General features: G+C 44.4%; 1 protein-coding gene across 1 annotated transcript in view; it reads right to left on the bottom strand.

The window, feature by feature from the left end:
* Positions 1 to 5,186, bottom strand: part of LOC126482073 (uncharacterized) — a 193,726-nt gene extending 188,540 nt beyond the window's left edge. Inside the window, exon 1 of the mRNA XM_050106048.1 lies at positions 4,805 to 5,186. Coding sequence (XP_049962005.1) covers positions 4,805 to 5,186 — 382 coding nt within the window. The remainder of the gene's footprint in view (positions 1 to 4,804) is intronic.
* Positions 5,187 to 26,543: the final 21,357 nt, after the last annotated feature.

Genomic DNA, 26,543 nt, shown 5'->3' with positions numbered 1-26,543 from the left:
GAATAACACGTGGAAAACGTATGGAGAACATCGAAGAAGACGAGACAGGATGGTAGGATACGTAATACGCCAGGGTATAACACTTCCATGGTACTTCAGGGAGTTAAAGGGGGTGAAAACTGTAGGGGAAGATAGAGATTGGAATATATCCAACAAATAATAGAGGTTGTTGAGTTACAGTGCTACACTGAGGTGAAGAGGTTGACACAGGAGAGGAATTCGTGGTCCCTTCACCAAATTAGTCAGAAGACCGATCGCTCAAAAAAATAAATAAATAAATAAATAAATAAAATGGCAGTTCATAGATTTGAAGTTTTATGAGATCTTATCAGATCAGTATCTTCTTATGAAAGTAAAAGGTTAATTAATTATTTAGCGCCAATAGTAGTTTAGATCTGAAATGCCGACCCTGGACACTAGATGACTATTTGATGCGTTACTTCGGTAAGAAAACACAGGTTCTGATGATGACTGATAAGGATCTAAAAGATATACTCCAGTAATACCACCAGATGAAATCATGACAATTGTGGATAACAGATAGCAATATGGGAATAGCTGTTATGAACGCTATTATAATAGCAAAAAATGTTACTACATACTGTGTTCACTTTAGCTGGTGTAACGTCATTTTCAGTCGTACAAAATTTTAATACGAACTATAGACAGATATCGCTACAAATTGTACTTCATAACCAGCACGCGTAGTGCAAGGGCTCACGTTGCACACTACATTCGGTAATTACTACAGCAAAAAGCCACTAACAACAGGCCACTTCAACAATTTATTTCATGTATATATGTACCAACAGTACTCTTTGCTTCTTATGTTTCATTTACTTATGGTCTGCATGCAATTGTATAATGATTGGGATGTGAAACCTGAAAGTTTGTTTTCTATTTTTTATATACATTATGATATACACTCCTGGAAATTGAAATAAGAACACCGTGAATTCATTGTCCCAGGAAGGGGAAACTTTATTGACACATTCCTGGGGTCAGATACATCACATGATCACACTGACAGAACCACAGGCACATAGACACAGGCAACAGAGCATGCACAATGTCGGCACTAGTACAGTGTATATCCACCTTTCGCAGCAATGCAGGCTGCTATTCTCCTATGGAGACGATCGTAGAGATGCTGGATGTAGTCCTGTGGAACGGCTTGCCATGCCATTTCCACCTGGCGCCTCAGTTGGACCAGCGTTCGTGCTGGACGTGCAGACCGCGTGAGACGACGCTTCATCCAGTCCCAAACATGCTCAATGGGGGACAGATCCGGAGATCTTGCTGGCCAGGGTAGTTGACTTACACCTTGTAGAGCACGTTGGGTGGCACGGGATACATGCGGACGTGCATTGTCCTGTTGGAACAGCAAGTTCCCTTGCCGGTCTAGGAATGGTAGAACGATGGGTTCAATGACGGTTTGGATGTACCGTGCACTATTCAGTGTCCCCTCGACGATCACCAGTGGTGTACGGCCAGTGTAGGAGATCGCTCCCCACACCATGATGCCGGGTGTTGGCCCTGTGTGCCTCGGTCGTATGCAGTCCTGATTGTGGCGCTCACCTGCACGGCGCCAAACACGCATACGACCATCATTGGCACCAAGGCAGAAGCGACTCTCATCGCTGAAGACGACACGTCTCCATTCGTCCCTCCATTCACGCCTGTCGCAACACCACTGGAGGCGGGCTGCACGATGTTGGGGCGTGAGCGGAAGACAGCCTAACGGTGTGCGGGACCGTAGCCCAGCTTCATGGAGACGGTTGCGAATGGTCCTCGCCGATACCCCAGGAGCAACAGTATCCCTAATTTGCTGGGAAGTTGCGGTGCGGTCCCCTACGGCACTGCGTAGGATCCTACGGTCTTGGCGTGCATCCGTGCGTCGCTGCGGTCCGGTCCCAGGTCGACGGGCACGTGCACCTTCCGCCGACCACTGGCGACAACATCGATGTACTGTGGAGACCTCACGCCCACGTGTTGAGCAATTCGGCGGTACGTCCACCCGGCCTCCCGCATGCCCACTATACGCCCTCGCTCAAAGTCCGTCAACTGCACATACGGTTAACGTCCACACTGTCGCGGCATGCTACCAGTGTTAAAGACTGCGATGGAGCTCCGTATGCCACGGCAAACTGGCCGACACTGACGGTGGCGGTGCACAAATGCTGCGCAGCTAGCGCCATTCGACGGCCAACACCGCGGTTCCTGGTGTGTCCGCTGTGCCGTGCGTGTGATCATTGCTTGTACAGCCCTCTCGCAGTGTCCGGAGCAAGTATGGTGGGTCTGACACACCGGTGTCAATGTGTTCTTTTTTCCATTTCCAGGAGTGTATAAGTGTACACGCTTTATTGTTTGATGTCATTTTACGGTTGTATAATAATGTCTACATACAATATTCCTGTCATTATGTTTCGTGCCTCCCCAAGACCAAGTCCGCTAAATATCTGATTGGCCCTACCCCTACCGAGGCATTTCATGACGTTTTTTATTACGTTAACTGTAATTTTTACTGCAAGTTACAAAACTATTTGTATATTAGTTTCTTTACCGTTATACTTACGATTACTGCCTTTCTGTAAGCGTTTTTTTTCCATTCGTTGCCTTCACTTGTGCAGGATATGCTGCCACCTGCTAGTCTTCTTCGTGGCTCTCCAGCCACGGATATTCAGTTCCTGGTTCACATAAATCGACTCCGTACATTGTACGGTGTCTGTTCCCTTATTTGGTATGTATAACATCTGGTTATACCACATTTGTACAATCTGTTTGCAACTTGCAATTGGTTTTGTACAAATCTCTTTTCGGAATCTGGTGACGATATTTTCGAAACGGGTCACTTACAAGAGCGGTCACAGAAATACCTGTGGTTATTTTATTCTTATCACAGCGTACATAAGAGCTATTCCCACACTTCTATCTACACTGAAGGGCCAAAGAAACTCGTAGAGGCATGCGTATTCAAATACAGAGATATGTAAACAGACAGAATACGGCGCTGCGGTCGACAAAGCCTATATAAGAGAACAAGTGTCTGGTGCAGTTCTTCGATCCGTTACTACTACTACAATGGCAGGTTATCAAGGCTTAAGTGAGTTTGAACATTGTACTATAGTTGGCGCACGACCGATGGGATACAGCATCTCCGAAGTAGCAATGAAGTGGAGATTTTCCCGTACGATCATTTCACGAGAGTGTACCGTGAATATCAAGAATCCGGTAAAACATCATATCTATGACATCCCTGCGACCAGAAAAAGATCCTGCAAGAACGGGACCAATAACGACTGACGAGAATCGTTCACCGTGACAGAAGTGCTACCCTTCCGCAAATTGCTACAGATTTCAATGCTAGGGCATCAACATGTGTTAGCGTGCGAATCATTCAACGAAACATCATCGATATGGGTTTTCGGAGCTCTTGATGACTGCACGAGACAAAGGTTTTCGCCTCGACTGGGCCCTTCAGCACCCACATTGGACTGTTGATGACTGGAAACATGTTGTTTGGTCGGACGAGTCTCGTTTCAAATTGTATCGAGCGGATGGACGTGTCGATGAATCCATGGACCCTGTATGTCAGCAGGGGACTGTTCAAACTGGTGGAGGCTCTGTAATGGTGTGGGGTGTGTGATGTTCGAGTGATATGGGACCCTGATACATCTAGATACGACTCTGACAGGTGACACGTACGTAACCATCCTGTCTGATTATCCGCATCCATTCATGTCGATTGTGCATCCCCACGGACTTTGGCAATTCCAGCAGGACAATGCGACACCCCAATCGTCCAGAGTTGCAACAGAGGGGCTTCAGGAACACTCTTCTGAGCTTAAACACTTCCGCTGGCCACCACACTCCCAGTCAGTAACATTTTTGAGCATATTTGGGACACCTTGCACACTTTGCAAGGTGCTGTTCAGAAGAGATCTCCACCCCCTCGTACTCTTACAACTTCAGAAATTAGTAGAGTCCATGCTACATCGTGTTGTGGCATTTCTGCGTACTCGCGGGGGCCCTACATGATATTAGGCAGTTGTACCAGTTTCCTTGGCTCTTCAGTGTGTTTCTCTAAGACAGGGGTCTCCAAACTTTTTAGTCTGCGAGGCACATTGACTCCTCCACGAAGTCATAAGGGCCAAGATCTACCTAGTGGGATTAAAGCACCCTAGCACTCCATGATCACCGTAATGTAAGGCTAAAGGAAAGATGAAATCGCAGAAATCTAAGGTTGTGGGAATAGCTAGCACTGAAACGAACTACGATTTTTATTTAATTGCATAATTTTGATTGGTGAACGTACCTGACCGAAATTCTGGCATATTTTATTCTGTCGAATTTCACCGACAAAAAAGTATGTCACTGCACATTCTTCACGGATGCGTCCTGCAAAGTTAACGAAATCTCGAAATAATTGTAAGCAACACTATTACTGCAAGACGTAATAGAGGTAGAGTGTGTCAACGCATTGTTATTTCAAGCGGTGCAACAATAAGTTTAATTATGTAGTCTTGTAGCGAGTAGCAGAGCCAACGTTGCGGTGTATTGGTCGCGATAGGCCTCGAAACTCAATTGTTGTCAGTATAGGTACCACCTCAAATATTTGGCGGGCCGGATACCGGGGATGTCCGGCCAGCTAACGCTGGCCGGTTTGCCGGCCCTCGCGGGCCGGTTTCGGCCCGCCGGCCGTAGTTTGGAGACCCCTTCTCTAAGAACGCGTATCTTCTGAGAGGTTGCAAGAGAAGGACTACGTTGAAATACGTCAGGTAAGAAGCATTTCGTCAGGTCTCACCTGCGCTATGGGTTCCGTTGGTGCTGCCGGCTCCAGGAGGGGGACCGGCGACCTCGGCGACGATGGCTGCCTCCTCCAGCAGCGCAGACTCGGTGGAGCGCGCCGCCTCCTGGAACGGCCGGACGTCGAGGACGTGGGACAGCGTGAAGGCGACGACGGCGAAGCTGACGAGCACGAGGCAGCCGACGACGGCGGCCGCCGCCAGCGCCGGGCAGCGGAAGCGGCGCGCCGGCTTGCGGGCCTCGGGCTGTCGCGCGGATGCCAGCGGGTACATGGCGGAGGCGGAGGAGGCGGGGGCGGAAGCCGGACGAGGACTGCCCGCGCGAGGCGCGCCGCCCGCCGGTATAAGCGGCCCCCACCACCGGCTCACCGAACGGCACATCGCGCCTCGCTGCTCCGCAGACGGAGCGACCTCCATTCCCAGAGCGCTACTATCACTTCCGGCACGTTGCTAGGGTTCGCCTTGTTGCGCGCTCCCATGTCTGGCGGCTTCTTACCGCCGGGCGACCCACCTGTGCCGAAACACGGCATTTCTGTAATAGGAGAATCGGAAATCTACCATCTGGTTTGAAACTTCCTATACTCATGTGTTCCATGCGTCAAATGCTCAGTTAGTATACAAGGTGTTACAAAACGGTACGGCCGAACTTTCAGGAAACATTCCTCACACACAAATAAAGAAAAGATGTTATATGGACATGTGTCCGGAAACGCTTAATTTCGATGTTAGAGCTCATTTTAGTTTCGTCAGTATGTACTGTACTTCCTCGATTCACCGCCAGTTGGCCCAATTGAAGGAAGGTAATGTTGACTTCGGTGCTTGCGTTGACATGCGACTCATTGCTCTACAGTACTAGCATCAAGCACACCAGTACGTAGCATCAACAGGTTAGTGTTCATCACGAACGTGGTTTTGCAGTCAGTGCAATGTTTACAAATGCGGAGTTGGCAGATGTCCATTTGAGGTATGGATTAGCACGGGGCAATAGCCGTGGCGCGGTACGTTTGTATCGAGACAGGTTTCCAGAACGAAGGTGTCCCGACATGTAGAAGTTCGAAGCAATTAATCGCCGTCTTAGGGATCACGGAACATTCCAGCTTATGACTCGCGACTGGGGAAGACCTAGAACGACGAGGACACGTGCAATGGACGAGGCAAGTCTTCGTGCAGTTGACGATAACCCTAATGTCAGCGTCAGAGAAGTTGCTGCTGTACAAGGTAACGTTGACCACGTCACTGTATGGAGAGTGCTACGGGAGAACCAGTTGTTTTCGAACCATGTACAGCGTGTGCAGGCACTATCAACAGATGATTGGCCTTCACGGGTACACTTGTGCGAATGGTTCTTCCAACAATGTGTCAATCCTCATTTCAGTGAAAATGTTCTCTTTACGGATGAGGCTTCATTCCAACGTGATCAAATTGTAAATTTTCACAATCAACATGTGTGGGCTGACGAGAATCCGCACGCAATTGTGCAATCACGTCATCAACACAGATTTTCTGTGAACGTTTGGGCAGGCATTGTTGGTGATGCCTTGATTGGGCCCCATGTTCTTCCACCTACGCTCAGTGGAGCACGTTATCATGATTTCATACGGGATACTCTACCTGTGCTGCTAGAGCGTGTGCTTTTACAAGTACGACACAACATGTGGTTCATGCACGATGGAGCTCCTGCGTATTTCAGTCGAAGTGTTCGTACGCTTCTCAACAACAGATTCGGTGATCGATGGATTGGTAGAGGCGGACCAAGTCCATAGCCTCCACGCTCTCCTGACCTCAACCCTCTTGACTTTCATTTATGCGGGCATTTGAAAGCTCTTGTCTACGCAACCCCGGTACCAAATGTAGAGACTCTTCGTGCTCGTATTGTGGACGGCTGTGATACAATACGCCATTCTCCAGGGCTGCATCGGCGCATCAGGGATTCCATGCGACGGAGGGTGGATGCATGTATCCTCGCCAACGGAGGACATTTTGAACATTTCCTGTAACAAAGTGTTTGAAGTGACGCTGGTACGTTCTGTTGCTGTGTGTTTCCATTTCATGAATAATGTGATTTGAAGAGAAGTAATAAAATGAGCTCTAACATGGAAAGTAAGCGTTTCCGGACACATGTCCACATAACATATTTTCTTTCTTTGTGTGTGACGAATGTTTCCTGAAAGTTTGGCCGTACCTTTTTGTAACACCCTGTATAATCTATACAGGGTGATCGTTTGATAGTGACCAGGCCAAATATCTCACGAAATAATCATCAAACGAAAAAACTACAAAGAACGAAACTTGTCTAGCTTGAAGCGGGAAACTAGATGGCGCTATGGTTGGCCCGCTAGATGGCGCTGCCATAGGTCAAACGGATATCAACTGCGTTTTTTTTCAACTTTTTATTACATATTCGTGTAGTACGTGAAGAAATATGAATGTTTTAGTTGAACCACGATGGCTGCGACAAGTGGAACATCAGCGACCTTGGCGGGTTAATGTATGGTGCGGCATTATGGGAGGAAGAATAATTGACCCCATTCTATCGATGGCAATCTAAATGGTGCAATGTATGCTGATTTCCTACGTAATGTTCTACCGATGTCACTACAAGATGTTTCACTGCATGACAGAATGGCGATGTACTTTCAACATAATGGGTGTCCGGCACATAGCTCCCGTGCGGTTGAAGCGTTGTTGAATAGCATATTTCACGACAGGTGGATTGGTCGTCGAAGCACCATACCATGGCCCACACGTTCACCGGATCTGACGTCCCCGGATTTCTTTCTGTGGGGAAAGTGGAAGGATATTTGCTATCGTGATCCACCGACAACACCTGACAACATGCGCCATTGTCAATGCATGTGCGAACATAACGGAACGCGAACTACTCGCTGTTGAGAGGAATTTCGTTACACGTATTGCCAAATGCATTGAGGTTGACAGACATCATTTTCAGCATTTATTGCATTAATGTGGTATTTACAGGTAATCACGCTGTAACAGCATGCGTTCTCAGAAATGATAAGTTCACAAAGGTACATGTATCACATTGGAACAACCGAAATAAAATATTCGAACGTACCTACGTTCTGTATTTTAATTTAAAAAATCTACCTATTACCAATTGTTCGTCTAAAATTGTGAGCCATATGTTTGTGACTATTACAGCGCCATCTATCACAAAACGAAAAAAGTGGTCCAACTAAAACATTCATATTTCTTTACGTACTACATGAATATGTAATAAATAAGGGGGTTCCTATTTTTAAAAAACGCGGTTGATATCCGTTTGACCTATGGTAGCGCCATCTAGCGGGCCAACCATAGCGCCATCTGGTTCCCCCCTTCAAGCTAGACAAGTTTCGTTATTTGCAGTTTTTTCGTCTGACGCTCATTTCGTGAGATATAAGACCCGGTCACGATCAATGGACCACCCTGTATAAGAACAGGTGTGTATGCACCTAAGGTATCACACAGAATATACGACTACCAACAATCAAGCAAACAACTACTGAATATCATGTAGTGTCCTGACGTGCAACACTCCAAATAATTTCTCAACACACACGAACACAACAAACATACATAAACACAAACCATTTCAGATGAGAATAACTCAATGTTGTACCGAGACCTTATCATCTGAATTAGATGGAAATAGGCTGTTATCAACCAACGAGCTACTTCGACTATATTACACATTCAAATATATCATATCACTTCCCTGCACGTACTGCAACATGTCTTCACATTTTTTACGTTTTCATTAGATAAATTACATTCTCCTCAACTAGGCAGAAACAAATTATATAGAACCGCATTAACAGTTGCTAAGAATTCAATTCTGTGTAAGCGTAGACAAATGTTTATATATTACGTTCCATATATCATTTAAAACAGCGTTAACAAACTGCACGCCAATAAGATTGTAATTATAAGAAATCTTTGCTGTTAGATTTAGAAACATCCGACCCACCTTACATTTCGAGGTTACTCTGTGCTGTTCATGAAATAAATGAACACACACATCAAAAGAAAGTTTTGTGTCACCTCGGTTCCGAGAGTTCCGGGACCTGTACAGATAATTTGAATAGAGATCAACATAAACATCATTTGCGCCCTTTTTATTGATCATGAAGACCACACATTGCATATTGTACCACCATACAGCGAAACCTTCAGAGGTGGTGGTCCAGATTACTGTACACACCGGTACCTCTAATACCCAGTAGCACGTCGTCTTGCATTGGTGCATGCCTGTATTCGTCGTGGCATACTATCCACAAGTTCATCAAGGCACTGTTGGTCTAAATTGTCCCACTCCTCAGCGGCAGTTCGGCGCAGATCCGTCAGAGTGCATGGTGGCTCACGTCGTCCATAAACAGACCTTTTCAATCTATCCCAGACATGTGCGACAGGGTTCATGTCTGGAGAACTTGCTGGCCACTCTAGTCGAACGATGTCGTTATCAAATGGTTCAAATGGCTCTGAGCACTATGGGACTTAACATCTGAGGTCATCAGTCATCGAACCTGCGACCGTATCAGACGCGCGGTTCCAGACTGAAGCGCCCAGAACCGCTCGGCCACCGCGGCCGGCCTTCTATTTATCGATAAAGAGAGTTGGTCGTCCACTTGTTGTCGTCCGTGCGCATCACTTCGTCAGTTTCGACATAGGGGACACCATTGTCTCATTATCAGTCTTAAACTTCTCTCCATAACTCATAAAAGTTAGATCTTTGAACTTTTTTTCGGCCACAGTGCTCGGTTACAGCGTATATTCTAACCCTGTGTTACATAAGGCGCAGCGCCACAGCCTATTTGCTACTGCGTTGTCCAATAATCTACTGATCCAAACTACAAATTTCGCACAGTAGGCGTTGCAGCATTTTTCTCTTTCCGTGTGATACGCAAACGTAAGTTACTTTCCAAATTGCCCTCGTACACTCACATGTCTGACGCTTCCTTAACATGAGGAATAACTTTCTACAAAATTCGGTAATTGTTTAATGTACCGTCTTCACAGATAGCGGTCCGCCTGTTTAGCTGACTGGTTACGCGATTGCCTACCACGCAACGGGCCAAGGTAGGATTCCCGGCTTGGTTGGAGATTTCCTCCGCTCTTGGACTGGTTTTTGTGTTGTCCTTGTCATCATTTCATCATAATCGGCCAAAAATGCCACACGATCATTTCATTGACGGATAGCCACAAAAATGTACGACGCATTTACCTCGGTGATGATCAGTAACTGGTCGTCGCATAAGGAGACATTTCCAGTGCAGCCGTTTTCAGACTAGGAGATCGTGTTGGACAAGGACAGTCTACTGATGATGCTATTAACCAGGGAAACCACATAGAAAAATACTACTGTACTAATATTAGAAACCTATGACAATTATTGTGGTCTGTAATGTAATCTGCTGTAGAGTCCCTTGCATTCGATTCGCTATTGCATAATGCATTACACACGGGAAACGGCCAAGTCTTGTGTGTTCGAAACATAATGAAAGGAAAGTCACAAGAGATACTGGTCGCCTAGGGTCAACTGCAGACGGACCTTGGACGGGGATTACTTAAATTGTCAGAAAATACTTTCCAGAGGCGCCATGGTGGAGATGATCGAGCATAGCAGTAAAATCAAGAGTGATATAATTGCAGAGAAGGAGCGACGGTAAGAAAGGGATAAAGGAAGAGGATCCTTGGAAGGGGTCACCTACACTTCGTAAAGAGCCTCTAGCGGTCCTAAAACATGATTTAACGACAGATGCCCCCTTCCTTCACTCAGTCTCCGAAGACTAGTGATCAATTAGAGCCAATGAGACGGTGAGGGCCCTTCCATAGCACGCCATGTCAGGGAGTGGCGGGGAGAAGGGGGGGAGGAGGGGGAATGAGAAAACTGATTGAAAATAGGAAGCAGGACACTCCGAGAGGTCTGTTGCAGAGTAGGAATCTCGTAGTTGTAGTAGAAGCAGGGGCAGCCGAAGAGTATCGCCAGACACGGCTGAACAGAGTACAGTGCAGTTGAGAGAATCCTAGGGACTTCTGCGTGTCGTGTAGTGGGTGAGGGTTCAGTTAGTGCTGACAGTTTCATTTTAAGCAGGCAGAACGGTGTTAGTTAGTCACCATCTCTGTGTAAAGACTTGGCCTTGTCGTGAGTATAACTCCTTTAGAGCAGTTTATCAGGAGTTGATACTGTTCTCTGAATAAATTTTTAAAATACTCATAGTGTTTGTAATTTCAGCACTGATTTCAAGCCTTACCTTTCCAACTAACGGAAGTTTAACAACATAGTCAAGTCAAGACTCTTCTCACTTAGACCAAATGATTATTTGCCCTCTTCCCGAACCCTGCCACCCAATCCCAAGCAACACTCACGTTTGGAACCCGACAATAACTACTGCAGGCCCAAATTGGCTGAGTGGCACAAGTGAACTCGCAGTATGACAATCATTAAAGAACGCATCAGAGGTCGATCTGAAGACTCATCTGCTGGGATAAAAAATGGCTCTGAGCACTGTGGGACTTCTGTGGTCATCAGTCACCTAGAACTTAGAACTACTTAAACCTGCCTAACCTAAGGACATCACACACATCCATGCCCGAGGCAGGATTCGAACCTGCGACCGTAGCAGACGCGCGGTTCCAGACTGTAGCGCCTAGAACCGCTCGGCCACCCCGGCCGGCTCTGCTGGGTACACCAGTAAAACATCCTCTTGACTTAATATTCTGCGGACAACTTGTTAGCAGTCTGCCAGTGTTACAGCCGGTCTAAAATGAAGAACCTGTCGTGTGATGGACAGTACGTAGCAGTGGTTCATAGACATAAAGTTCATTGTTACTGAAAAAAGAAATCATCAAACGCTTAAAATTCTAAACATAAGTAGTTGTAACTTGGGTTTATCCCTATGTATGAAACTAACAATTTTGTAGCCGGGTTAAATTTAAACCCTCTGTAGGCCAGGCTATGCCGACCAAGAACCATAATACGGCATATACAGAAGGACAATACACACACACACGTACACACACACACCGTAAACTATTAGCCAGCACTAAACCGTTCCTCTGTCTTTTCGCCAGGAAGAGAGCAGGATTTAAAGCAGGTTTTAAGCAAAATCCTCCATTTCTATTTATGAGGCTGATTTAATCTGAACAGCTTCCTTAACAACACAATCCCAGTAGCTGCAAGTGGCACTCCAGAATCTCTTTATTGTTATAATTCACGGGATTGTCGGCTCCAAGGCAAGGTTTTTTTGTTTTTTTCCAATGTTCTGGGTGGTTTGATGCGGCCCGCCACGAATTCCTCACATGTACCAAACTTTTCATCTCAAAGTATTACTTGCAACCTACGTCCTCAATCATCTGCTGGATGTATTCCAATCTATGTTTTCCTGTATTATTTTTAACCTTACAGATCCCTCTATATACATGTCCTGTCACCCTGTCCCCTCTTATTGTGTTTTATATATACTCTTTTCATCTCGGATTCTGCGCAGAACCTCCTCATTCCTTACCATCAGTCCACGTAATTTTTAACTTTCTTATATAGCACCACATCTCAAACGTTTCTATTACATTCTTTTCGGGTTTTCCCAGTGTCCATGTTGTGGTGTCACCGCCAGACACCACACTTGCTAGGTGGTAGCTTAAATCGGCCGCGGTCCATTTAGTACATATCGGACCCGCGTGTCGCCACTGTGTGATCGCAGACCTAGCGCCACCACAAGGCAGGTCTCGAGAGACGATATAGCACTCGCCCCAGTTGTACGAGGAGATTGCTAGCGACCATACGGACGAAGCCTTCCTCTCATTTGCCGAGAGCCAGTTAGAATAGCCTTCTGCTAAGTCCATGGCTACGACCTAGCAAGGCGCCATTAGCCTTACCTACTTTGAGAGTTATAGTATAAATGTTTCAAGAAGAATGCTGTAGTCATCAAATAATAAAGTTAAGTATAAAGCAGCTACGTACTTTTCTTGCTACCATTCAATAGTTATCCTGTTCCAGAATTGACGCCCGTCGGCGTGTGTGTGTACGCGTGCCTTCCTTTCTTTCGGCTACCCGTCACTGTGGACTGGCTGCCTTGTCAGTCCACTTCACATGTTTCACTACCATACAATTTTACGCTGTAGACGGATCCTAAAAGGGCTCTAATCATAGATAGTGTTGGGAAAACACGTTTCAAATCATGTTTCCGCAGAATACGACCAGCCCTGTTGGAAAGGCGTCCAGTGTAAGGCAAAAAGACTGTGGACTTAGGTGCCATCTCATTATCACCATTCACCCATTAATATAGCCTGTTGTTACTTTGAATAAGTAGTTCCCAACCTTCCTCAGTCAGTTACGACACGATAGCTAGGCTACATCAAAAAATTAAATTGATCTTTATCTTCGCTACAAGTCCAAGTGGCTATGGCTGTAGTGGACGATACACTTTTTAAGTATCAGTGAGGTTTTCATTCAGCTTTTATGAAATCAGATAATATCAGATAGCTCATAATCTTAATGGAATCGATCCGTTTAATATTTGCGCGACAGCGTGATTATTAAATGGTATTCTTTAGATGAAAATCTCATTTAGTACAATATTCGGACTTCGTTTCTTATTTCTGCAGGTTCAGTTTTTAAAGAATGGTAGTGAATAAAGTGGAGTCAAAAGGCGCTCAAAATTTTTGCTCGAAAAGAATCGATTCCGTTTAAAGATGGCCACATTTAACATTATGAAACTGATTTTCTCGATAATATTTTCTAAAACTTAATTTTGGGATAATTAACATGACACGATCAATTCTGTGATGGATTCCTGTTTAACAGAACGCTACAAACAATCCACGTTTATATAAATTGAGGGTGGAAGAGGGAGAAAGAAAAGAAAAGGGAAGGAACTGATGACATCAGCAGCATTGCGACTTCATGGAGAATCAGCGGCGACAGCATAAAGGCCCGATGCACCTGATATCATTAGTTCCTTCATTTCCTTTCCTTTCTCCTCCCCTTCGCGTTCAATTTACATAATATTTATCACAGTTCCGAATCCTGCGTGGTGTCTTTCCTCTCAGACATGTAGGAAAGAACAGACACCACGCATTCATAAAACTCACGTTTAAGCAGGGCGACATCCAACAGAACATTAAGATAAGATAAAACAGACATTATTCCTTTTATCTACGCAAAAAGACAAAGGTATTCCTTTTTTATCACTAATTATAAAATCATTATTCTTAGACTTCTGTAGGTTTTTATTGTCTCTGTTTGTATTTTTCGTCTTGGCATGGCGACAACATGAAACTATCTCGTTTTATCGTATATTGGGGTTGTACTATAGAAAAATTGAAAAGCAGCGTTTGGCTTAATGGCAACGCGCATCTGATCTGTCTTTCACTAAAGCCATTCTGACAGAGGGTGACTTCAAGGTGGGCTAACTGAGTTGGGAAATTTACAAGGTCTGAAATGACGTGGGCCCTATGAACCAACGTACTAAGTACCTCATCACGCTGAGCAGGTCAGTGGAAACCGCCGGCCAGAAGATAAAAATCGATGTGAGTTGGTTTCCCATTAACGGCCTGCCCCCCGGCGCACCATCAAGCCAGCACCTGACCGATACATCAAGGACGGATAGGCAGTCATCCTTTTCTACTTGCACAGTCAAACGAATATTCGCGTGGATTAAATTCAGGTGTTCTAAAAAGCTGTTTACATTCTCACTGCCATTAGGTCAAATAACGGAAGTATCATATACGTATCTAAAAAAAATCGTGGATGTTAACTCCAGGACCCGTTTCTCAAAATCTCTGACAGAAAGAATGGTAATAATAGTTGACAAAGAGCTCTCCATTGAGATTCCATCTGTTTTTCCATAGAACTGGTCATTGAATAAAAAGTAAGTGGAAATCAACACATGTAGAAACAGGTTCGTTAATTCAGCACCTTACCTAACTTCAATTAAACAGAAAGAACAGAGAAAAGTGAATGAATAAAGAGACCTCATGATAAGTTGTTAAAATATCAGTCACTCAAATGCAATGCCTCTAACGAAAGTAAGAAATCCACCGAGTTCTTAATGTGTAATATACATCGACCTACTAACGGAATAACAGAGTGCCAAGGTGTTTTGTTAACGGTATACCGGAGCATCAAAAGGCCTAAGAGGAATCACTTCTTACTGGACTTATAAATTTCCTTGCCTAGCGCCCTCTGTCGTTGCATTTGTGCCCTGATAATGCCAAATATCGGCAGTTGTCGTTGACGTCATCCAAATGCATTCCTGAAAGATGTTTGATCGAGTAGGTATAGTTGGAGTCAACTGCCTTTATGATGCCAGACTGCAGTAGTGGGGTATAGGATTGCCAGAGTGGAACCAGCCACGCTTGAGAAGGCTCTTCGTGCGCCCAGAAAAAAAGAAATATCTAGCTGTACAGCGAGCTCGTGATGGTCGATAAACAACTACAGTTGGTGTCCACTGGCTCCTAACGCTCGAATACATGAAAAATCAGCCATAATGCTGTTTCAATCGAAGAATAACCTTAACAACTGGCTAATCTGCGTGCTATAACTACGCTTCACAGTAGATAATACAAATAAATATTGTGTTCCCCCCAAAGAATTCAAACTGTAGCTTTGCGAGATAGTAATCTATCATAGCTCACTGTCAGAATCTGTAATACGCTTTTCAGTCAGCACAGCCCCTCCGTCTTGTGCGGGTCAATGTAACTGTGAGCCGAGAATGAGAGATGTGTTCCTCTTACTGCCTGAGGTGATACGTACCACACTAGCCGAATTAATGTCCGTCATATTGGAAATCAGTTACTGGGCTGCAGCATATTAGCTCAGCGTGGATTCTAAAACACACATAGTATGTGCTAACTTAAATACTGGCAACTGAGTACGTGCTAACGTAGTGGCCGTAAAACGATAAAGGTAAAATAATGCACATTTCTCATCGTCCCTCCACTTCACAGAGTGAGTGAGTGTGGTCCTGTCGGACACCGATGGTGCACTTCTTCAGCAATAGAGAGCCGTATCTCATATATTTAAAGCGCTTGATGCTTAGATAAGAGTAAGCCCTTGCGGAAAAGAGGGAAAGGCCCTACAAGTGGTATATTAACCGTAGATTATCAACCCCTCGTAAAATTTACGATTTCAGTAGCGTATAAAATAGGACATTTTCTTCTTAATTTGGTATGTAGCATGCCATTGGAGATCAAATAATTGTAATTAACTAATGCGCAACTTATAAATTATGACTTTCTTTGAATAAAATGTGGAACTTTACGATTGTTTAGTGGCAATGTAACATTTTCTCCCATTCAGTGTTCTAGGCTTAACTGTCACAGCTAAACACTCCCTTCCAAGCCAGGTGAAGCTGCCTAGTGGTGCAAGACTTGATGTCTGCTTCGAGATTGACTTACAGGTGGCTAAGGAGGCTATCAAGGTCAAATTTCTGCAACTCTTCAACGCTGCCTCTGGTACGACCACATAATACTTTCCTACGATATACACCTGTACCTAAAGTTGTTGTTCTTAAACAGCTGGCGCAGTGGTTAGACACTGGACTCGCATTCGGGAGGACGACGGTTCAATCCCGCGTCCGGCCATCCTGATTTAGCTTTTCCGTGATTTCCCTAAATCTCTCCAGGCAAATGCTAGGACGGTTCCTCTGAAAGGGCACGGCCGACTTCCTTCCCCCTCCTTCCCTAATCCGATGAGACTGATGACCACGTTGTCTGGTCTCCTTCCCCAAAACCACCAACCAACCATCTTAAACAGCCTTCAGTTTTTCATCTGCAAAGGTGTCTCATTTACCCCGACCACCAGAATAACTCTTTGTCGACATGCAAAATAAGAAATGCATCTAGTAAATGCTTATTAACTACCAGGGAAGCAATAACCAGCGTGACTAAGTTCGTCAAGAAGATATGAACAGCGGTGCATCTTTTTTAAATAGCACGCCATCATAATACAATACGTGAACACGAAAATTGAAGAACTGATTTTCAGTACTAGTTACACGAAGAGGCCAATGAAACATGTAATTCGTAAGGTAGTTTGCCATAGACGTACACAAAGAAAAAATCATGCATGTATGTAGCTGTTAAGAGTGGTAAATGGAAGTAGATGTTTCACCATTCGTAACTCGGATGATGCCTGCTCTACCACGCATTAAAATCTCCAATACGTGTACATCGACAACTGAAGTGTTGCCAATTTCTGCCCTGCATAGTTATCAGGTGCTATGATAGAAATGAAACACGGAAGCAATCCCATTCAAGGGACGTTCATGTTCAGGTGGTTCATTTGCAGGAACACACACATATGGGCAGCCACAATGCGACAACTGCTAGGTCGATGATGTTGTCAGCAGTGGAAATCAAAACGTAGTTGTAACGAAGTCTGTAAATAACATTGTACATTGGCGTCGTTACTTCCCTCACTTTTCTGTCAGAGTAGCTTTGTGGTCATTTGCCGCCGTTGCCACAAAATTTTGAGTAAGTTTCTGATTTTAATTTCTTCACTTTGAAAAACTATGACTTCCGACTTCACTTATTATACGGAAACTATGTTTGTTTTAGGCTGTGACTAGAAGGAGAACGCTGACAGTTCAGAGCGAAAGACGCAGAGCTAGACAGGCAATTTTTACGTAGAGAAAGGAAGAGTAATGTTGACATTCATGATGATAATGCATCTGTTTTACTGAACAATCATAATATCAATACATGAACATGCAAAACTGAAACACAGATTTTTAAAATTAAGGTACAAGGAAGCCAATTAAAGTTACATAATTCAAAAGATACCTTGCCCTAGCTGTGCACAAAAAGATCATGTATGTACATAACCATTAAGAGAGGGTAGGTATACGCACATAACAAAAGTTTTCCTCTGTCTCTCACATTGCAACCAACTTCTACTACGCGTACCGATAATGTGCAATAGTAGAAATGACACACGAAACTAACAACGTTTAGTGAAATCGCATTTTAAGAACTTTCATATTTAAATGTTGCAGATGGTTCATTTCCAGTAACACACGCGTATCGAGCAGCTACGAAGCCGCAACTGCTACGTCGTTGATGCCGTCAGCAGTGGTAAACGAAATTAGTAACGAAGTCGTCGGGGACATCAAAACTTGTTTATCGGCGTCGTTTTATCCCTTACTTTCATCTAAGAATAAGTGGAACAAACTTTGTGTTCGTTTGCTGCCGTCACCATAAAATCTGAAATGTTTATAATTTTCAGTTTCTTCTTTCTGAATAGTTACAACTCCCTTATTACACTAAGGGATCGGACTAAAAGACGAAAAGTTAGAGAGAAACAATTTTTACGTAGACAAAGTAATAGGAATAATGTGGATGTTGATAATGATAATCGTACTATTTTGAAAGATACATTGAAACGTGCAGTGACCGTAATTCCAAATAATTTTGAGAGTTGTAACTGCGGCGTCATGAATTTACGGTGCAGCTTTTGTAATGCAAGTAAGTTGGCATCTGAGGTTACTTCACGCGACACAACGGCATCTGCATTGTGTTGTAAATGGAAATGTCGTGTGGCTAGGGCCTCCCCTCGGGTAGACCGTTCGCCTGGTGCAGGTCTTTCGATTTGACGCCACTTCGGCGACCTGCGCGTCGATGGGGATGGAATGATGATGGTTAGGACAACACAACACCCAGTCCCTGAGCGGAGAAAATCTCCGACCCAGCCGGGAATCGAACCCGGGCCCTTAGGATTGACAGTCTGTCACGCTGACCATTCAGCTACCGGGGCGGACATTGTGTTGTCATAAGTTAATCTGCCACCGTTAACGCTAAATTTATTTTTCAACACACAGTATCAAGGTCTCACTTCAAATTATCGAAAAAGAAATCAAAGAATTATTTCAAGAATATTCGTAACTACAGTGCAGCATTTACTATGGGTCAGTTCTGAGGGTAACATTTCAATTTTAGGTGGACTGCATCACTTTACGATAGACGACTTTTTTATCATAGATCAGGTCCACTGACTCAACTGGTCGAATTTCGAACACAGGCAATACTAGTAGTTTTTAATCGGTAATCCGTTTCCTCTCCACAAGAGTGATTAAAAAAAATAGCTCGGTGTATCCTTTACCTAAATGTGTTTTTAAAACCGTGACACAAAACTAACTTTGATTCTCCTGTATTAGCAAACAGTCAAGATACCCGATGTAACGTAACTCGTCCACTTGTTGGAGCTGACAGTAAGCACATGGAAACACAACGAAATCGCACACCATTCAGTCAACCGCCTTCAGATGAGGATTTGTGTCAGTACAGTGTACCACAACGAAGAGAAGACAGAAATGCTCCTCATCTATGGGGAATTTAAGTTCACCGCACAAAAAGTTACTCACCTCTACAGGAATCACTACATGCACCATTCAGTACTGTGTAATTCTGCCCCTCGACTTGAAAACAGTCTAGATAAGGCTAGGAAGTGAATCGACAAGGCTATGCAGGTCCGTCGAATCCAGCTTAAGCCACTCGTTAAGGGTTTCATCGCGCAGTTCCATCATATTGTGGGGATGCTGAGGTCGGCGTTTTACTAACTGTTCTAGCATGTCCCACTGATTTTCTAAGGGGTTCAAGTCAGCTGATTTTGCAGGCCATTCGAGATGTGATAGGATGGGGGAGGATTCAGGAAACCAGTCACATATTAATCCAGCCCGTCTACCTTTCCTGTTATCTGTATGTGCCTGTATGTGCAATGGCCTCTTTCGAGGTGGCCGTCTCCAAATGTTCATTGCAAGTAAGTCTTATCGCAATGCTCTCTCGCTAACAGGTGGGTTCAAATGGCTCTGAGCACTAAGGGACTTAACATCTGAGGTCATCAGTCCCCTAGAACTTAGAACTACTTAAACCTAACTAACCTAAGGACATCACACACATCCATGCCCGAGGTAGGATTCGAACCTGCGACCATAGCGGTTGCGCTGTTCCAGACTGAAGCGCCTAGAACCGCTCGGCCACACCGGCTGGCCTAACACGTGGGGATGCACCTCCATTCACTGCCCACAGCAGTACCTGTTGAAAGCTATTTTGATTCTCAAGCAGTGAAACACACCTCTTGTCCCTCACAGTCAGTACCTTGTATCTTTTTCTAACCACATTTCTGACTTCATGTTTCGTGGCCACGTGGGTTACACCACTGCTTGTAGACACGCTGAAGAGTCCGCCTCGACACACCAACAAATCCAGCAACTTTTTTTGCCTCTCTCTCACGTCCTTACATGTGCACACGTTTCAGTACAGTGTCCGCTTGAAAAATAAATGCCTCACTCATTGCTAATGCCTTATGCTCGCGTAGATGCGCGAGGTTCAGCACGTTACTCTATTTCTGTGCCAACTGTAACAACTGTAAGGGCTTAACGATTCATCTGTACGTGCGCACTGGGGTGACTAATTTTATGTCAAGTGATATTATGTTAGCAGAACAGTAATTGCAGTGCCGCGCGGGATTAGCCGAGCGGTCTGAGGCGCTGCAGTCATGGACTGTGCAGCTGGTCCCGGCGGAGGTTCGAGTCCTCCCTCGGGCATGGGTGTATGTGTTTGTCCTTAGGATAATTTCGATTAAGTAGTGTGTAAGCTTAGGGACTGATGACCTTAGCAGTTAAGTCCCATATGATTTCACACACATTTGAACATTTTTGAACAGGAATTGCAGTCATGTTTTCTTAAGTAAGAAAACAATACAGTGAACGCAATAATATAATACATGAAAAGCTGACTGTCGTCTGCAGAGCAATAATGAATTCAGTGTAAAGAAAGCTTCAGATATGAAGTTTACATTGCCTTGATCGCTTGTAAGTAAATTGTGTTACTAGTTTCGGCAGGGCTAAGCTGCAATCCTCAGATCCTCGGTATACAGGTTGTGAAATCACACATTACACCGATGAGTTGAAGATGACAGCTTAGCGTTGTCAAAATTAGTAACACAGTTTACCTACATGCGATCAAACCAACAAAAACTTCAAATCTATTGCTTTCTTTACACTGAATGCAATAACGATTTCTTAAATAAGGAAACGTTATTACTGTTCTGTTAACATACACTGATGTGGCAAAGGTCACTAAACACAGTCTTCCGAAACGCCTTCACAAAAGAAGACGAAGTAAATATTACAGAATTCGAATCAAGAACAGCTGCGACGTAAGTAACGTAGAAGTAAATCTCCTCGGAGTAGTGAACCAATTAGGTTCCTTACGGAGTATTCTGATGCATTAGCTCCGTACTTGACAATCATATACAACCGTTCGCTCGACGAGAGATCCGTACCCAAAGACGGGAAAGTTGCACAGGTCACACCAATATTCAAGAAAGGTAGTATGAGTAATCCACTAAATTACAGGCCCATATCGTTAACGTCGATACGTAGCAGGATTTTAGAACGTGTATTGTGTTCGAACATTATGAATTACCTGGAAGAAATCTGTCTATTGACACATGGTCAACATGGGTTTAGAAAACATCGTTCCTGTGAAACACAACTAGACCTTTATTCACATAAAGTGTTGAGTGCTATTGACAAGGGATTTCAGATCGATTCCGTATTTCTGGATTTCCGGAAGGCTTTTGACACTGTACCACACAAGCAGCTCGTATTTGAATTGCGTGCCTATGGAATATCGTCCCAGTTATGTGACTGGATTTGTGATTTCCTCTCAGAGAAGTCACAGTTCAAATGGCTTTGAGCACTATGGGACTTAACAGCTGTGGTCATCAGTCTCCTAGAACTTAGAACTACTTAAATCTAACTAACCTAAGGACATCACACACACCCATGCCCGAGGCAGGATTCGAACCTGCGACCGTAGCAGTCGCGCGGTTCCGGACTGCGCGCCTAGAACCGCGAGACCACCGCGGCCGGCAGAAGTCACATTTCGTAGTAATTGACGGAAAGTCATCGAGTAAAACAGAAGTGATTTCTGGCTTACCCGAAGGTAGTGTTATAGACCCTTTGCTGTTCCTTATCTATACAAACGACTTGGGAGACAAACTGAGCAGCCGTCTTAGGTTGTCTTCAGATGACACTATCGTTTATCGACTAGTAAAGTCATCAGAAGATGAAAACCAATTGCAAAACGATTTAGCAAAGATATATGTATGGTGCGAAAATTAGCAGTTGACCCTAAATAACGAAAATTATGAGGTCATCTATTTGAGTGCTAAAAGGAACTCGTTAAACTTCGGTTAAACGATAAATCAGTCTAATCTAAAAGCCGTAAATTCAACTAAATACCTAGGTATTACAACTACTAACAACTTAAATTGGAAGGAACACATAGAAAATGTTGTGGGGAAAGCTAACCAAAGACTGCCTTTTATTGGCAGGACACTTAGATAATGTAACAGACCCACTAAGGAGACTGCCTACACTATGCTTGTCCGTCCTCTTTTAGAATGCTGCTCCGCTGTGTGGGATCCTCTACCAGATAGGACTGACGGAGTACATCGAAAAAGTTCAAAGAAAGGCAGCACGTTTTGTATTATCGCGAAATATGGGAGAGAGTGTCACAGAAATGATACAGGCTTTGGGCTGGTCATCATTTAAAAAAGGCGTTCTTCTTTGCGACGGAATCTTCTCACGAAATTCCAATCACCAACTTTCTCCTCCAAATGCTAAAATATTTTGTTGGCACCGACCTACAAAGGGAGGAACGATCACCATGATAAAATAAGGGAAATCAGAGCACGTACGGAGAGATATAGGTGTTCATTCTTTCCGCTCGCTGTACGAGATTGGAATAATAGAGAATTGTGAAGGTGGTTCGATGAACCCTCTGCCAGGCACTTAAAAGTTATCTGCAGAGTATCCATGAAGATGTAGATCTATAACATGAAGTCCATGAATCGCTCCAAATGGTCTCCAGGTGAACGAAAATAACTGTTTCCAGTCAATGATCGGTTCACTGCAGGGGACCCAGTCCATTCCATATAAACACAGTCCTTTACGTTATGGTGCCACCACCAGCTTGCACAGGGCGTTATTGACAACGTGCGTGTACAGCTTCGTGGGAACTGCGCCACACTCTAACCACACCATGAGCTCTTACCAACCGAAATCGCGACTCATCTGACCAGGCCATAGTTTCCCAGTCGTTTAGGGTTCATCTGATATGGTAACGATCCCAGGAAAAGCGTTACCGGCGATGTCGTGCTGTTAGCAGAAGCACTTGTCTCGATAGTCTGCTGCCATAGCCATAGTGTTGCTTCTCTTTAGCAACGACAACTATACGCAAACGCTGTTGCATTCAGTCGTTAAGTTAAGGTCGTCGGCCATTGCTTTGTCAGTGGTGAGAGGTGATGCCTGAAATTTGATATTCTCGGCACACTCTTGGCACTGTGGATCTCACAATATTGAATTACGCAAGGATTTCCGAACTGAAATGTTCCACGCGTCTGATTAAAACTTCCCGTATTTAAAGACTTTTAATTCCGGTCATGAGGCCTTAATAACGTCGGAAACATTTTCACACGGATCAACTGATTACAAATGATAGTTCCACCAATTCACTTACTTTTATTACCTTGTGTACGCAATACTACCGCCATCTGTATATGTAAATATCGCTATCCCATTACTTCTATCATCTCAGTGTATATTCTTCAAAGATGAGTAGCTTTTCTAAATTCTCTTCGTTGGTGTACATTGCACTCACGCAAAACTTCAACTGAAGGTTGATTGAATGACCGGTCTGCATTTTCCTCGCGTTTCCGTTTGTCTACTGACAGCTCCAGCAAGTGGACAAATTGCGTTACACTGGGTGCCTGCAGTGTATGGTAGCAAAGAACAGTCAAAGTCAGTTTTATGTTGCACTTTTATGTAAATGGTACGTTTTTGAACCGGTGTTGAAAAGAGGAAGAGGAATGTCAGATAAAAGTATTAAGTGCTATTTAAAAAAGGCGCTCTGCTGCCCATATCTTGGTAACAAACGAAGTGGCATCAGAGGCAATCATGCTTGTTAATGTCCTCTTCGTAGCTAAAGAACGTTTACTTGATGCATTTTTATTTTGTTTCTGGACAAAGATTACTGAGGTGTTCAAGATAAATGAGACTCAGCACACGAAGTTAATATCAAATAAGCCGATCAGAACACAGAACAGCGACCATGAAAGTAGACAGGCTCTTGAGTGTTGATTGCAATGTGCTGTGATTTACTTTAAAGCAGGAAATGATTGACCCCGAGAGCAACACCTCTGCGAAGAGACATCCTATTCGAGGCTGGAGCTGTCGACGATGTGGGACGTATGAAGGCGGACAGTCTTCGACCCTGTTTCGGCCAGCAACAAGGCGTCGCGAACTGTGTTAGCAGCTACACGAGCAGGACCGTTAGGTGGCTATGTGGCTCGCGCTCCGGTGTGGTCAGATGGAAACGGTATCATCTATTGGCACTCGCAGTGAACCGTCGGCAAATGTCGCACAAAATGACGAGGTCGATTCGTAGAACAACGCTACAGTCCGCAAGAAAACTCGATTAGAAGGGGGGGGGAGTACAAATTTCTGCTAATTAAGCTATGTACAGGATGACAGTTATTGAACTACATGAAATAAAATCGTCATTACATCTGAACGGTTTGCGTTAGGACATTCACTGCATGGCTGGCCGCGGGGCGTGATGGGAATTAGTACGCGCAGGGCATGCATGGTTTGGTTTAGCGACGAAGCCCACTTTCATTTGGATGGGTTCGTCAATAAGCAGAACTGGCACATTTTGGGGACTGAGAATCTGCATTTCGCGATCGAGAAGTCTCTTCACCCTCAACGGGTGACTATGTGTGTACAGTGTCCAGTCACGGAATAATCGGTGCGATATTCTTTGCTGGCACGGTGACTACCGAACGGTACGTGAAGGTTTTGGAAGATAATTTCATTCCCTTTATCCAAAGTGACCCTGATTTCGATAATATGTGGTTCATGCAAGACGGAACTCGACCCCATCGAGGCAGGAAAGTGTTTCATGTCCTGGAGGAGCACTTTGAGGACCGCATTCTGGCTCTGGGGTATCCAGAGGCCGCTGGCATGGGCCTCGATTGGCCGCCATATTCTCCGGATCTGAACACATGTGACTCCTTTTTATGGGCCTATATTAAAGACAAGGTGTGCAGCAATAACACCAAAACCATTGCTGAGCTGAAAACAGCCATTCAGGAGGTCATCGACGGCATCGTTGTTCCGACACTTCAGCGGATCATGCAGAATTTCGCTATTCGTCTGCGCCACATCATCGCCAATGATGGCAGGCATATCTAATATGTCGTAACCTAAATCCGAGTATCTGTAGTGACGATTATATGTCGAATAAAGTGTGTGCACGCCTTAGTTTGTAACTACTTGACATTTTTTTCATATAGTTCAATAATTGTCATCCTGGAAATGCTTTGCTCGTGTTACAATGTGCAGATATAAGCCTTTTGAGTCTGCACGACTCATTTCAAACGCTCATACGATAGCTTTTCTGTAGATGCAATCTAGATCTGTAATTAACTACAGATTGAGTTGCGACTGATTACTGACTACGATCCCTCCACTGAAACCCTCGGAATGAGAGGCTGCGACCGATCTATAAAACCATGTGTTCTAGTTTTGACCGTATTTGGAGAAGGTGACGTCAGTGGTAAAATTGGCAGTGACGCCTACCTGTCCCGGGTTTATAGAGTGCATTATTAACTGTATATAGACCGTTGCCAATCGTCACGTGATACCGAATTCGTATGATTGTATCCGTCTGCTGACGTCATTCTCGATTCAAAAAATGGTTCAAGTGGCTCTGAGCACTATGGGACTTAACATCTATGGTCATCAGTCCCTAGAACTTAGAACTACTTAAACCTAACTAACCTAAGGACATCACACAACACCCAGTCATCACGAAGCAGAGAAAATCCCTGACCTCGCCGGGAATCGAACCCGGGAACCCGGGCGCGGAAAGCGAGAACGCTACCGCACGACCACGAGCTGCGGACTATTCTCGATTAAAAGTATCGATCATTGATTTACTTACTTTGTGCAGTGTTAGTAACCATTTTTTCTACATCTACATCTACATCTACATCCATACTCCGCAAGCCACCTGACGGTGTGTGGCGGAGGGTACCTTGAGTACCTCTATCGGTTCTCCCTTCTATTCCATTCTCGTATTGTTCGTAGAAAGAAGGATTGTCGGTATGCCTCTGTGTGGGCTCTACACTCTCTGATTTTATCCTCATGGTCTCTTCGCGAGATATACGTAGGAGGGAGCAATATACTGCTTGACTCTTCGGTGAAGGTATGTTCTCGAAACTTTGACAAAAGCCCGTACCGAGCTACTGAGCGTCTCTCCTGCAGAGTCTTCCACTGGAGTTTATCTATCATCTCCGTAACGCTTTCGCGATTACTAAATGATCCTGTAACGAAGCGCGCTGCTCTCCGTTGGATCTTCTCTATATCTTCTATCAACCCTATCTGGTACGGATCCCACACTGCTGAGCAGTATTCAAGCAGTGGGCGAACAAGCGTATCGTAACCTACTTCCTTTGTTTTCGGATTGCATTTCCTTAGGATTCTTCCAATGAATCTCAGTCTGGCATCTGCTTTACCGACGATCAACATTATATGATCATTCCATTTTAAATCACTCCTAATGCGTACTCCCAGATAATTTATGGTATTAACTGCTTCCAGTTGCTGACCTGCTATTTTGTAGCTAAATGATAAAGGATCTATCTTTCTGTGTATTCGCAGCACATTA

This window comes from Schistocerca serialis, chromosome 5 (genome assembly GCF_023864345.2).
Source record: "Schistocerca serialis cubense isolate TAMUIC-IGC-003099 chromosome 5, iqSchSeri2.2, whole genome shotgun sequence".
Classification (NCBI taxonomy): Eukaryota; Metazoa; Arthropoda; class Insecta; order Orthoptera; family Acrididae; genus Schistocerca; species Schistocerca serialis.
Note: the sequence above shows the minus strand (reverse complement) of the source record. Positions and strands in the feature narration are given on the sequence as shown.